We start from the raw sequence: 15,500 nt of genomic DNA, 5'->3' as shown, positions 1-15,500 counted from the left end.
GTTTGGCAAGATTAAAACAAAGCTGCCCCTTATTCCAGCCAAGGAAACTCCTAATATGGGCAGTAAACAGTTTGATTGCCCAGTCACATTACTGCATTTCAAATGACGTCAAAGAGAGATGCTGATCGCTTTCCAGAAAGTTCTATGAAGAGATGACGTTGTTTGCATCCGCGTTCACTAAGGCGATGAAACTTCGCGCTCATTTGTTTTTGTTCGATAAGCCAATTAAATGTTTTGCATTTTGTTTACGTTCTGTTTTTACGTTTATTTTTCATGGTCATATGAAAGTCGCTCTATCAATGAAGTGTGTTCTTTGTGTTCAACAAACATTAATAAACTATTTTCACTGTTTTTGCATCAGTACAAATTAAAATTGTACCAGTTCAAACTATAAAAAAACCAGAAGTCAGCCTATTCATTTGTCGCGGGATATTGAGATTTTAATAAAACAATTATTCCATGTGTCCTTGTTGGATACGAAATTGGTAATAGCCAACTTGGCACTACACTCCTTGTTGGCTATTTACCATCTCGTATCCAACACAGGCTCATGGAATAATTGCTAATTACTCACCCCTCATTATTTAAAGCTGGTTATTGGCTAATCTTCATGCAATGGGTTTTCTTAAGAGTTTGGCAAAGGCTGCAGACATTCTCCTTCGAGGAGGTCAGAGAATGGAAGATGCTGTGAAGGAAAGAACAGATCACAGCTTGGGGCAGGGAAGTAATGCAAAGGACTTCCATTCTGAACTTAGGATGCTGCGAAAGAGATGGAGGTTAAAAAGAACAGGAACCTCCATAATGGGCGATTTGACATATCGATCCGGTAAGTAGGGACTCAAATTTCTTGGTGCTCTTTGAATAACAGTGTATATGTTGTAGTACAATTTGTTCCTTTGGTACAATTTTTTCTGAACTGGTACAGAATATATTGAACTGGTACAAAATATATTGAACTGGTACAATTTTAATTGTACTGGTTTATTTTTATCAACTGTCTAAAAAAGGGATTTTCCTTTTTTTGAGGTGTAGTTAAAAAACAGGGGCATGGTTTTTAGGGGGTCTAAAAAAGAACACGTTATTTCTTTCTTTTCTTCTACTTTCCTCCCCCTCCCTCATCTTCTCCATCACCTCTATCCAACTTCCCTTTCTTTCACAGTTCTATCCCCCCTTATTTTCCAGGAGGCCCCCCTCCTTGCATACCCTTATGCCCAGCCCCTCTATGACAGACTTTACACAGTACATGTATACTCAAGATTTTCTTTTTACTCACCCGAACTTGACCTTGAACTACCTACCTCTGGATCTGTTGTCCACTCTCTTATCCACTTGACCACACAAGCAGATCATGCAAATTTACCATGATAATTTATAATTAAATATTTTAATATTCATCCCAGGCCACTCTCTGTCCAAATATTTTATTATTCATCCCAGGCCACTCTCGGTCCAAATTAACATCCGTTCAACCCTTCAAACAATCATGGAGTGTGTGTCAAAAGAAGCATTCTACAAAGAATTAGAGACCTATAAACAGAACCAGAAACGCAATTCTTCGCAAATAACTCTCTTCATTGAAGACGCATTTTATGACTCGGCCAAAGAGTTCGTAAAAAGCCAAGCTGAAAACGCTCTCAGCGAATCCAATACAAATCACGATACGACGAAATTAACAAAGTTGCAAGCAACAACACTCAAGAGGAAGAAATGGTCGTACCATCAAGGGAAAATCTTAACCACCGAGAAAAAGGTAGTTGTACCCAAGAGTCAACTATACGATGTTCTGACTTTGGCGTATCAAAGGACAGCACATAGAGGCAGAGAAATAATGTCAAAGTGGATTAACGAGAATTATTCTGAAGTGAATGTACGAGTTGTGAACCTATTTGTAAGTTTGTGCCAAATTCATCAAGAGCAAAAGACCATTACAAGCCACGTTAAGATGGTAACCAAGCCACTTCAATCTCCAGAATTCCTGTCACTGATTGAAATCGATCTGATGGATTTTCAAAATACCCCGTGTGAATGTAAGAACCTACATACTTGGGCGATGATATAATTGATCATCACACAAAGTTCGTGACAGTTGTGCCCTTACAACAAAAAACAGCTGATGAAGTATTAAAAAGCCTCCGAGAGTACTGTTACACCTATGGATTTCCAAAGAAAATAATCACAGACAATGGGGGAGAGTTCCAAAACAAGAAGTTAAAGATGTTTTGCAAGGATAATGGCATCGAATTATCACATGGCGCACCTCGGACACCGACAACCCAAGGGCTAACTGAGAGAAGCAACCTATCTTGGAAACAAGACATGAGGTCACTGATAGTGAGCACAGCAGACAAAAACATCATGAAATGGTGCCAGTACACGAGAGAGGCCTCATACACCAGAAACATCTCATACCACCGAGCCATCAAAGTCTTCCCTTACGAAGCTGTCTACGGAATAAAACCTCACAGGGAAAAGCTAAATCAACAGAGCAAAGAAAGCCAATCTGAACAAGAAGAAAACAATTTGGAAGAAAGCAATGAAAAAAGGTCACAACCACAACATGATGAAGACCAACCAAGAAAACGACAAAAAATAATAGAAAACAAGGCTGCTGCCTAACAGGAGCCCGGTAGCCTGGGGCTCCCAAAGAATAGCTCTGGGTGCCTTAATTTTTCACAGCAACACCTTTCACTTCATATGTTGGGCTACTAAGTTCTCAGCGTTTAGCTCTGAGGGCCCCTTTAAAATTTTCTTAGGCAGCAGCCTTGGAAAACCAAACAAAATACAACGCAGCCATGGTAAACCAAACAAAGAGAAAGCAAGAGAAAAAACAGCCCAACTTCAAAGTAGCTGATATGGTGGCAGTGAAAATTGACAAAGTCGACAAAACAAGCCTGCTGCACCCCAACATGTTACTGGGAAAAATAACCTCAATTGAACAAAGCGGTTTTGTGCAAATAGTCACTCAGTATGGGAAAATAAACACTCTGATTTCTCCTTCATGATTATATCCCTGTTCAGCCACTACTGTGCAATTAAACTATTCAACTGAAATATCTGTCACAGCAGCCTGTAAAAAAGCAACTGGGTTTTCATAGAAATAGTACTCCAAATAATTTTAATGTTTATTCTTCACAAAAAACAACACATCATGATTATCTACAAAAAGACAACAATATGACAACATTATGAACAATTGTAACTTTATCGTAAAATCATTTATTAATAAGTACTTTACAGTAAATCACAAAATGACTACCATAAGATAATCACTAGTTACAAATAATGCCAATGCAGAGACAGTATCAGAGAAAAAAGCAAGTTTATTCACACAGAAGTCCTACATGAGCAGCCGAAAAAATTAATAAAGACAAAAGTGGCTATGTGTTTGAAATTGAAGTGCACTGGCAATCAGCTGTCACCTAAATCTTCCCTAACCCTAACCCTAATCCTAACCCAGTGACATGTACCCATTCCATAACTAGAACCCTAACACTGTCTTTCCTTACCCTAACACTAACCCTAGGCTCAGATTTATAAAAAGTAACAACGGATGATTGTAAAAGAAAACTAACCACAGTAGAACTAAAGCTTATTCATGGCAGACAAGTGCTCCAAAAAATAAATTAATATTGTAAGTTAACAATTAAAAATTGTACCAGTTCAATATATTCTGTACTGGTACAAAAACAAATTGTACCAAAGTGTAAATTGAACTACAACATATATGTATATGTATCTATTTGTTTACTTATGTTTAAATTCAGTGATGTTGGGAGTAACCTGTGATAGTTATTTGTTGTTGACACAAAATCATAAATAATTATTTCTTTGAGATGTAGAAATTTGGTCTTTAAAAAATATACGAAGGGTACCAAAAAAATGTTTTTATAATATACTCATACAGAACTCTGTGAAAATTTGTTCCAGAGAAGTCTTTGAGACCAACTTGTCCATATTATTTTACAAGATGGTGCCCTCAACTTTTATAGAAGTCTTTGAGACCAACTTGTCCATATTATTTTACAAGATGGTGCCCTCAACTTTTATTTGCCTGTTGTCTTTAGTTGGTTCGCAGTTTCGAAATCCTGGATTATTTGAAGTCACTCAAGCAACCAAAGCTGAGGACAGTACTGAGCAGTCTCTTGCCACAGCTAACAGAGCACTGGAAGTGACAGTTGGAAGTGACCTTGAAGGAACGGCAGAAGTCAGAGTTGCCATAGTTACATCGGGAGAAGAGATAGAAACTGCCACTCTGAAAGGTAGGGATTCAGTTTCAGTGTAGTGTGACAGTAAGTACTCCTGTTTATTCAAGCTGTTTAAGATTGATTTCAAGGCTGTTGCCTAACAGGAGCCCGGTAGCCTGGGGCTCCCAAAGAATATCTCTGGGCGCCTTAATTTTTCACAGCAACACCTTTCACTTCATATGTTGGGCTCCTAAGTTCTCAGCGTTCAGCTCTGAGGGCCCCTTTAAAATTTTCTTAGGCAGCAGCCTTGGATTTGATGAACTTTACTAAGTCTCAAGATTTTGTAGACACAAGTTCACATTACTGTAACTGGGGAGACTACAATAGCATTGAAATCAAATTAAAGGAGGTCAAATCCAATTCTGGAGGGGAAAACCAGAGTTGCTTACAAAAACCTCCAGCAGCAGAACAGGGAGCCAACAATTAAATAATTTATAGTGTGGTCTTTTTCATGACTTCAAATCTGTCCATTTTAAACCCTGGAAACATTAATGCAGAAAGTGATTACGCTCACCATTGCCCCAGTTCTAATCCTCAATAATAATTTATTTATTATGTGATGTTATTTTTATAGGTAGTTACAACAGCAATTTTTCAACAGCGCTTCCATTGTGGCAACAGAAACTGGAGTCTGCACAGTCCAACTTGTTTTGCAAAGAACTTTTTGTTCAGGTGAGACAACATAAATAATTAGAAATTTAAATAATTGTTATTTTCTGTAGATAATGAGTAGCAAAATCTTATATGAAGCCAACCTTGTCAAGACAAGAAATTAATAATAAATTAATGTTTGGCTAATTGTTTTCTTCAAAGTTAAGTGATATATCCTATTCCTGTGAATCAAGAAGTCCTCAGTTTAAATCCTCCTTGATGCCCTTTTAAGAGTCTATCGCTTGGAACAAAGATTGGGTATCAATCGCGTGACTTCAATGTCAATCTGTATATAATCATTTCCCAATTATTGAGGAATGAAAATTTGCTCACCCATGCACAGGAAAGTGTGACCTGAAGAAAAAAATATTAAGAATATAAAATAGTCAAGAGTAAGACTGTACATGTACTTTCCTCCTTTGCTTTTTGCTTGTTTTAACGCCAGCTCTCACAAGAAGCATATAACATCAAAGGGAACCAACCACATTTTGTGATGGCAAATGAAATCAGAGCTGAGGTTGGTTTAAATTATTATGTGACACATTACAGTATGTACCGTTTAATAAATGAGCTGGAGTGTTTTATCAGGTTTAAAACCACGAGGCAAGGCTGAGTGGTTTAATAGGCCCAAAAAAAAAATGACATGCAGGTTTATTGAATGGCTTAAAAAACTTTCCACAAAAAGCATGGCCCTCTGGAGTCCAGAAAATGGTGCAAAATGTGAAAGGAAGATAATTTTATTTCCATTCGAGAAAAACAAGTAAGGCCTCATTACTAGTCTTTGTACAAAGAATTGAAATGAGGAGTGTGTTACCAGGTTTTAAGCTCATACACATGGCCTTTTATCAGTGTTTTAATAGGCTGCTAGTCTCATAAATTAGAAAATGATTTAAGTCTGATTAAATTCCAATAACTTTGGAAGCATCTTACACCACATTCCAGTGTTGCCATCACATTTTCAAGCGATAAATTCTCCTTTCTCTGCATGTTAATCAGGTTAAACTTTATTTTGCCTATTAAGAATGATGTCATGCATGCTACACCCTGAACATCGTGACACAAACATTACTTTGCAAGTATTTGATGTTCATGCTGCTGCATGTAAAGTGCAGTGTGTTCCACATTAAGAGTCTTAAAGGTGTTATACTACTGAAGCACTCCATAAATTAATCTTGATAGCTACCTGCAGGCTTTCAAGTGCTGTGTGTAATACTTTTCTGTTCCTTATTCAATAAAGCTGTTATTATTTTTGGTTTTGCATTTTTTTCTTGTTATCAGTATAATAAAATACGAATGCTTGTTTATCAGGTTTTTCCAGGAACAGATCTTTGCATAACTTACCATTTCAGGAAAAATGTTTCTGAGGAGCAACCCCCAAAGGTACATGATAAGAACAAAATGTAATTTATTTTAGGTGCAATACCCATGTGGTAAGCATCATACAACAGCAAGCTCCAATTTGCAGAGTTCCTTTACAAGACCACAAGACCAGGAACCTCCATTCCCTATTCTTTGCGACAAGTGTGTGGTCCCTTGAAATTCCCCTGAATCTGTGAACAAGTTATGTGAGATGAGGTCTACATTTTCTAGCTCTATATGTGTTCATAACTGCGAGGATCATAGCTTCACTTGATTTCATATCCGCAGTTCACATAAATTATGATCCATTTCATATATCATTTCAGCGTTGATTCATTCCTCACGGGAACATTAGAACCCACAAATGACCAGCTCCCAAAGTCAGTGGCTTCATAGCTCCGTTGCTTAGAGCGTCGTACCGGTATTGTGAGGTCACCGGTTCAAACCCCATTAAAGTCCTGAATTTTTCAGGCTTCTTTATGCAATTGCAAAAATTGCATTCATAACTGCGAGGATCATAGTTTCACTTGATTTCATATCCGCAGTTCATATAGGATCCATTTCATATGTTATTTCATCATCTATATATTTTGTAACACCAAAATCTTTGTTATGGTGGTTAATTTGCCTTTAGTGAGGTTTTTTGTATTGGTTGTTGTAAAAAGAATACCAAGTAAAGCTATGATCTTCGCAGTTATGAGAGCAATTTTTGCAATTGCGTAGAGAAGCCTGAAAAATTCAGGACTTCGACGGGGTTTGAACCCGTGACCTCGCGTTACCGGTGCGACGCTCTAACCAACTGAGCTACGAAGCTACTGACGTTGGGAGCTGGTCATTTGTGGGTTCTAATGGTCCCGTGAGGAATAAATCAATGATGAAATGGTATATGAAATGAATCATATATGAACTGCGGATATGAAATCAAGTAAAGCTATGATCTTCGCAGTTATGAGAGCAATTTTTGCAATTGCGTAGAGAAGCCTGAAAAATTCAGGACTTCGACGGGGTTTGAACCCGTGACCTCGCGTTACCGGTGCGACGCTCTAACCAACTGAGCTACGAAGCTACTGACGTTGGGAGCTGGTCATTTGTGGGTTCTAATGGTCCCGTGAGGAATAAATCAATGATGAAATGGTATATGAAATGAATCATATATGAACTGCGGATATGAAATCAAGTAAAGCTATGATCTTCGCAGTTATGAGAGCAATTTTTGCAATTGCGTAGAGAAGCCTGAAAAATTCAGGACTTCGACGGGGTTTGAACCCGTGACCTCGCGTTACCGGTGCGACGCTCTAACCAACTGAGCTACGAAGCTACTGACGTTGGGAGCTGGTCATTTGTGGGTTCTAATGGTCCCGTGAGGAATAAATCAATGATGAAATGGTATATGAAATGAATCATATATGAACTGCGGATATGAAATCAAGTAAAGCTATGATCTTCGCAGTTATGAGAGCAATTTTTGCAATTGCGTAGAGAAGCCTGAAAAATTTAGGACTTCGACGGGGTTTGAACCCGTGACCTCGCGTTACCGGTGCGACGCTCTAACCAACTGAGCTACGAAGCTACTGACGTTGGGAGCTGGTCATTTGTGGGTTCTAATGGTCCCGTGAGGAATAAATCAATGATGAAATGGTATATGAAATGAATCATATATGAACTGCGGATATGAAATCAAGTAAAGCTATGATCTTCGCAGTTATGAGAGCAATTTTTGCAATTGCGTAGAGAAGCCTGAAAAATTCAGGACTTCGAAAAATTGCTCTCATAACTGCGAAGATCATAGCTTTACTTGATTTCATATCCGCAGTTCATATATGATTCATTTCATATACCATTTCATCATTGATTTATTCCTCACGGGACCATTAGAACCCACAAATGACCAGCTCCCAACGTCAGTAGCTTCGTAGCTCAGTTGGTTAGAGCGTCGCACCGGTAACGCGAGGTCACGGGTTCAAACCCCGTCGAAGTCCTGAATTTTTCAGGCTTCTCTACGCAATTGCAAAAATTGCTCTCATAACTGCGAAGATCATAGCTTTACTTGATTTCATATCCGCAGTTCATATATGATTCATTTCATATACCATTTCATCATTAAAAAGAATACCGTAGTAATTACCAGAGTTTTTTCCGGATACAAGGCGCACTCGGTTATAAGACGTACCTTTAATTGACTTTCAAACTTGATGGCATTTATGCCACAAACTAAAAAACTCATCAAAATACTTGGTTATAAGACACGTCTCAAAGAGAGGAATTTGGTTCAACTCATTGCTAGTTATGTTGTCCCAACTGAAGATTGTAGTGTAAGTCAAGAACAATGGCAGAAGGAAATTCAACCAGAATTTAGAGAAAAAGAACTTTTAGTCCTGCTGTTATTAGTACTTTCTTGTGGGTGTTTTTGTTGTACAACACTAAGAATTAAAGGCTATCATCACGAACATTGGTGTGAAGCCACCATTTGGAATCGCAGTAAGAGGAAGACTGGGACGAGTTTAATGTACAAGATGATGGCAAAGGATTGAAGAACCATCCCTTTAGGAGTTTTGTTGCAAGAAGATACTCGGCTACAAGACGCACCTTGAGTTTAGATCACCTTTGGGGCTAACAAGCAATTTCTTGGAGAAAAAAAGGCTGTGCCTTAATTATAACCAAAAAACTATGGTAGCCAATATCAAAAATACCATAATTATACTCTTTGTTTGTCCCTCCAAACTTTTGCGTAAGCATTGTTTCCAGTTTCTCTTGGGACTTGTAATGGTCCCAAGAGAAAATAAACACAATGCTTATGGAAAATTTTTGGAGGCACAAAATAAGAGTTTTATGGTATTTTTGATATTGTCTATTTACTTCGACCAATCACTGGAGGTGCAGACAGCAAAATGAACCAATCCGAATTCGTAGCAATTCCATGTACTGTATTGGTTTTCCTTCTCAGAGGTTGATAACTGACACAAAATTTTTGAAGCAAGCAAAGCAATTGCAATCGCATGATACTTTTGAAGGTTATTTGAAACTGCTCTATCAACTCATTTCAGAAATTAAACCCAATTTTCATGTTCCACTTTTCACTGACAATGCACCACAGTTCATTTAGAAACTGATTCCTTCATCCCTCTATTATTATTATTATTATTATTATTATTATTATGGACACTTATTGATATCGCAGTTTTACATGATCAATAGCATAGTGAGACTAGTCCTAGGCTATGCTATATAATTTATAAATATGAATGTTCAGTTAGACTATTCCTTTCAATGCTCTGCTCCGTTCTTCCTATCTCTTATAGGTATAAAAGTTCTACTATTATTATTATTATTATTATTATTATTATTATTATTATTATTATTATTATTATTATTATTATTACTATTATTATTATTTAAAGTTCCAATCTAAAAAGACTAGAACATCTATATCACTTTTGAGAAGTGATAATGAAGGCAGCACTCTCTCCACAGTTACTTTTTAAGGTCCCAAGTGTTGAATCTCAACCAGATGAGGCAACTGGTCTACTGTGGATAGTTCTGAGGTCAAATTAACTGAAACGAAATCAATGATACTTTTTAACAAACAACGGTTTCTGACACAGACTAACCAGGATGCAGTTCCTAGTGACCAGTCTTTAGTGTGTTCTCTTCACTGTCTCCTTCGGAAACGCCACCATCAAGTTCATGCATTGCCTACTCCCCGCCCTGTCACTGCTTACCCTTTGCAAGGGGGTGCCAAGAGGTTATGTCTGGCTGGAGCATCAGCCCTGACTGCAGCTGAGGTAGCTTCTGATTTGCAGAGGTGCGTAGGTCAGACACTACTGAACCAAATGATATGTATGATATGCAGTAGTGATAAAAGCTAAGTTGTTTGACGAAGGATGAGGGCTGGCCCTGCTTTTAGAGTGAATCTATACCTGTGTACATTTCCTTGGTATTTAACCCTTTTTGGCTTGTTTTGAATTGACTTGTTGGCCATCCACTGTGGAGCCAAACAAGCCGTTATTTCCAAAGGTCTTGAATGTGGCCCTATATTCTGGAATTGCTCCACCCTGCTTTTTCCAGCTCAAGTTAGGGAAGGCCATAAATTGAATTAGAAAACTAAGAACTTTAACTCATAATAACTCTCTACAAGTTACTAAGATACTTATTGCACATTTTGGTATTGGATGTATTGCACGGAAAAGCAATTCCATGAAGTCAAGCAGCTGTGCTGTAAAATGTGGATGTTAATTTGGTCTGTGTGACAGATGTATAGTTATATGTATAGTTATTGTTCAATCAGGCACTGCCCGAGGTCTCTAAGGATGGGCAGGTTGTAGGCAGTATTACAGTCTTTTGATAAGGTCACAAGTTTTCATTTCTGGGTATTGCATGATCATTCAAATCACTTTTACTGTGGATATTGCACCTATAGTGCAATGCCTACTGTGTCATTGGTGCATAAGAGGCCTGAAAGTCTATGGGAGGTAATAAGAAAGCAAAAGTACCATAAAGCAAGGTTTTCAAATTATTAATTTTTCATAAAGCTTGAAGTTCAATAGACCATTTCACAGTTGTGTACTTAGTTACCTGGCCTATGAATGAAAGTGAGGCTGGAGGTGACCTTGCTATGATAGCAACCTCACTGCTTTTCTTATGTAAATTCCAGCTAATTAACACGAGAACTACATTATCAACACAAGGAAAGGAGGGAGGTCTGTCTTAAGGTCAACTCCAACCTCACTTTCATTTAAAGGCCAGGTAACTAAGCACGTTACTTTAGGGGAAAAAGCAGCAGACTTGTCTGTGAGAAGTAGCCGATGCTTTTCGTGAGCTGTCAGCACTTACTGAAACTACTACATGAAGAGTACATTTCCAGATGTTAGGGAGATAATATTCAGTTAATTTTCTTGATCTTTTGATCAGGGCACAAGTTTTCATTTTCCTGTTAAGAATTAATGTGTTATCACATGCTAAATTCGTTTTATGTTATTTTATTTTCAGTGAGGGTCTGTTGGAAGGAGTGCTTAAAATTTCAAGGCACAAGGTTCTTCGGAAAAGGTATCGTTGATTTTCATGCCCTTTCTTTGACTACAAAGCCTTGGCTTTAAATTTTGCACTAATTCTTTTTTGCATGAAATTCACTGTCTTCGGTACAACTGTCATATGATTGGTAAATTTTACTTCTACCCAGCTTTTGGCTTCTATTTTTCAAAGCATTTCCAGTGCCAAATTTTTGTGATGGTAATGGTGTTTTCTGCTGTCAGAATGAGAAGTGATTTTCTTAAGAAGGACTTTGCCCATGGTGTCGATTTCAAAAACCGCTGATAACTCTCTGCAAATTTAAGGAAGGTGAAAACGTGTTTGACAACCTTTCTATGAGAACTGCTTAGAATTAATGAATAATTATTATGCTTGTTTCCTACCAGGGTTGAAGGAGTGGTTGGTAGGCTTAAGACACAGATGGCTGATCCATGTATCACTTGTCACTGGAGTGTGGTTGGCTGCGAGACAACAACGATAGCGACTATACATATCACTTCTCCAGAGATTGGACACATTGCGAGGTCAGTACTGTTTGTCGAAGTGAGGGGACACCTTTTTTTATTGTTTAGTGTGCTAGGGATAGGATACCATTGGGTAAAATCTCGCTTGGACTATCCATTGTATTTTTGGAAGTTGTCCAGGCATTTAACTCGACCTGGCTCTTTACGGACGGTGCCTACTATTTTTATTGCGCATCTCGAGATACTCAGATTTCCTTTGGGTGTTGCTTAGTAATAAAGAGATATTTTTGCGCGGTTCAAACCTATGCAGAGAAAGGAGAACTTAGCAAGTGCTTTTGGTATCCAAAAAGAAAATTGGGGGTAACCATGCATTTTTCAGAGATAGTTAAGCTTCAATTTGGAAAAGAACGCCATGTATTGTTTTGTATTTTAGAGCTTTTAAAAAAGACTGTTGATTAATTATCTTCGAAAAATGCGTGGTTACCCCCAATTTTCTTTTTGGATTTCGATAACACTTGTTAAGTTCTGCTTTTCCCGGATAGTCAGTAAACAGCGCAAAAATACCTTTGAATTAGTAGGAACTGTCCTTAAAGAAGTCTTCTAGGTAGCGCTTCCAGTTGGTCGTTGCCATCATCTTCACCTTCATCGACTCCTCATCATCGTCATCGTCATGTTGAATTCATCATTTTCACCGTCGTCGCCATCGGTATTGTCGTCATCGTAATCATTATTATCATGGTTGGGTTTTGGCATAACCCCCACCCCTCCCCTACCCTCCCCACCCCCTCCCTCTTAAGCTTTAGACTTTAAAAGCCAATGTATGGATAGGAAATCGAATGAACGCAAGCGCATTCCGTGATTTATCAGCAGGCCACACACTGCGCCATCCCGGCTCCATTATTACGTCACATCCTCGGTTCTATGTGACATCATACTTTCCGCACCTTGAGCGTTGTTGTTGTTGTTGTTGTTGTTTTTATATTTCGTTTGTTCAGACAACTGGAGAATCTTAACCGTAATTAAACAGAGGAATTCCCAACACTTAACTCGCAGGACGTAGAAAAGCATTTATGTGTTACACATTGCATTGTGGGATCTTTTTGTTTGTGCCACGTGATGAAACGGAGGCCATTTTGTTTTATGAGATGTGTTCATGTGTAGTCACGGTTCGATGCTTAGAGGATATCAAGTTTGGCTTTTTCAGCAAAGAAAACACTGAAACACAATCTATGGCATAGAAATCTTCTTACAAACACTCCTTGAAAACTCAATTTCTGGTTCTTGAAAACTCCTTGAATACTCGTGGAATTTTATATACAAAATCCAACACGAACCCTGCATAAATCACAAAATGAACGAGCAACTTCTTACGATTTTTTATTTATTATCTACTCAACAAAATCACTCATAGCAACTTCCGTATTGCGCTCTATTTGACAAATTGATGTCAGTTTTTCATGTGTCTGTCGTGTTATTGATCATGAATTTCGTCATAACATTGTCAAAGTAGCTGTGGATCCACGAGACGATAGCCGAGGGGATCCGCAGACTACTTTGACAATGTTATGACGAAATTCGTTGTCAATAACAGGACAGACGCATGAAAAACTGACATCAATTTGTTTTGTACAATAACAAAAAGGCAGAGGGGTCAAAATTAAGTCAAAACACGAGAAGAAAGCGAGACAAAAATGCGAGAAACTTTAATCTGACGCGAGCAATATCGCGTCATTATCGCATAAGTTATAAATTTGTGTCTGTCCGCTTATTGGCAATAAAAATTAGCCAATGAGCGAGCGAGAATTTTTGCAGTCATTGTAAAAAACCTATTTGTGCATTCGCCATTGACCGATCAGAAACGCGATATTTTATCGAGTATCTAATTGAGTAATACTGTACTATTTTTTTCACCATATTTTTTGCCTTCGACATGCTTTAAACCGGTAGAAGGGTAGGGTATGCTGGTACGGTGCTAGGTGGCAGACAACAGGACTAACTGGTTGTTATTGTTTTCTTTCAGATCGTCTTTCCAGCTTCGTCTTGGAGTTCGATGCATCCATGTGGTTAATGACGATGGATTGAGTTTAGATTTATCAATTCATGTGCAGGATCTGGAAGATTTTATTATGAGCCAGGTTTGAAAACACGACTTGTCCTTTGTGACGATTTTGTTCGTTGATTCCGCGAAACGGAGAAACGAGTATCGCTATCTGGTCGGATAATCGATCATTCAGGCTTTTGGCTGTTAGCACTAACGTCACTTTCAATTTGGACATTATGTTTGATTTTAGCTACCGTGATGAACCACATTCGTTCTCAAGAGTTAAGCCACGCAGACAATCCTGATTATTTTTTCATCGCCACCAACGGTTAAAAATGCTTTGAGTTTAAATGTTTTAATAGAGCACCGAAAGTTTTTTTTTTGTTGTTGTCACATGCAGAATCAGTGGTTATCTTTGATTTGATTGACAGACGTGATTACTCAAACGAATCACTGCCGTAGACAACGAAATGAGCCAGTCACAACGCGAAGAAAAGGCATACAGCCGGCGCAAAGCGCGGGGAATCGCATTTTGACCTCTGATTGGCTTTGGGTATGACACTGACAAGACTTTTAATACTTTGAGTTGTCGAAGTACGTGAGATCAAAGCATAAGCGTACATGTTGTGACTAGGTTTCGATGCACTTTTAAAAATCGCTTTTTACGTGCCATTATTCAAAACTAATCAAATAACCGTCATTAGTAAGGCTTCTTTGTTTCACTACTTTTACAGGTGTGTAATCATCGCTTGTCAGCGGCCCAGTCGCTAGCGCAGAGCTTGGGCTGGCGCGTGATTCACTGTAGTCGTCACGTGGGGACGGGACCTAAAGAGCCGAAGGGTCACGTGGGAGGCCTGATGGTCAAATCTCCTAATGGCGCCAAGTAAGTAAACTTTCGTAATCAAGTAACGATGGGTTTGCCTATGACTCAACGCGTACTTGAAATCGTATTGGCATCAGAGACGCCTGTCGCATTATTTTCCTTTTTTACGTTCGTGGCGAACTGGTTCCTTGAAAGGAAATTTGTACGTTTTTTCAATTCTCCAAATTGAAGCTACAAGTGAAACAGTTGAAAACAAATGCAAGTGTCTTAAAACGATCTGACCAACGGTTTGGTGAAAGCTCTCGTCTTCCTCTTACAGCGGTGCATGTGCAGCTGGTGTTCAGTTTCTGTTCTTCAGTAAGGCCACAGGTGAATTTTGTTGGTATCCACTCTTCTCTAAGAGGTTCTTTTTCAGGTGCTCTCGTTTTTTCCAAAACCAGCAAATGAACTGGTTTTATCAATTTTCATTGTACTTGTAAGGCGGCCAATTGTTTACTGCCCACGCGAAAAAGGTTCCTTTTAAAATTACCTATCTGACAGCCAGAAACAGCTTCAAATAACACTGTCTTTGGTTTTAGGTCCATTGCGGTACGCACTGGACCGTTCAGCGGTGTGTCAATTCTTGTCAGGCGCCCTGAGGTTCCTAGTGGTGTCGCGCCAGAGTTGCTGGGGGACATGAACTGGGGGAGCTTAGGTGGAGATTTCAAGGAGGTCCATTACTCCAAGATGCCTGGGAGAACCTTTGTACAAAAACTTTTTCTTTTGCTGGCTGTTGAAATGTACTGAATTTGTCAAAAATGTTTTCGAATTTTCACTACAGAAAACACTTGTAACATGGCTTAATTTAATGAAGGTGAATATTGTATATACATTATTTTGAACAACAAGTGGAA

General features: G+C 38.6%; 1 protein-coding gene across 1 annotated transcript in view; it reads left to right on the top strand.

The window, feature by feature from the left end:
• The window catches only part of LOC137980211 (mediator of RNA polymerase II transcription subunit 17-like), a 22,907-nt gene extending 7,407 nt beyond the window's left edge, over positions 1-15,500 (top strand). Inside the window, exons 4-14 of the mRNA XM_068827602.1 lie at positions 631-826; positions 4,065-4,259; positions 4,819-4,916; positions 5,341-5,412; positions 6,204-6,275; positions 9,857-10,056; positions 11,241-11,297; positions 11,666-11,803; positions 13,764-13,878; positions 14,519-14,667; positions 15,186-15,500. Of these exons, the coding sequence (XP_068683703.1) occupies positions 631-826; positions 4,065-4,259; positions 4,819-4,916; positions 5,341-5,412; positions 6,204-6,275; positions 9,857-10,056; positions 11,241-11,297; positions 11,666-11,803; positions 13,764-13,878; positions 14,519-14,667; positions 15,186-15,393 (1,500 nt within the window). The 3' untranslated portion in view covers positions 15,394-15,500. The remainder of the gene's footprint in view (positions 1-630; positions 827-4,064; positions 4,260-4,818; positions 4,917-5,340; positions 5,413-6,203; positions 6,276-9,856; positions 10,057-11,240; positions 11,298-11,665; positions 11,804-13,763; positions 13,879-14,518; positions 14,668-15,185) is intronic.

The sequence above is a fragment of the Montipora foliosa genome, chromosome 12, assembly GCF_036669935.1.
Source record: "Montipora foliosa isolate CH-2021 chromosome 12, ASM3666993v2, whole genome shotgun sequence".
In the NCBI taxonomy this organism is placed as follows: domain Eukaryota; kingdom Metazoa; phylum Cnidaria; class Anthozoa; order Scleractinia; family Acroporidae; genus Montipora; species Montipora foliosa.
Note: the sequence above shows the minus strand (reverse complement) of the source record. Positions and strands in the feature narration are given on the sequence as shown.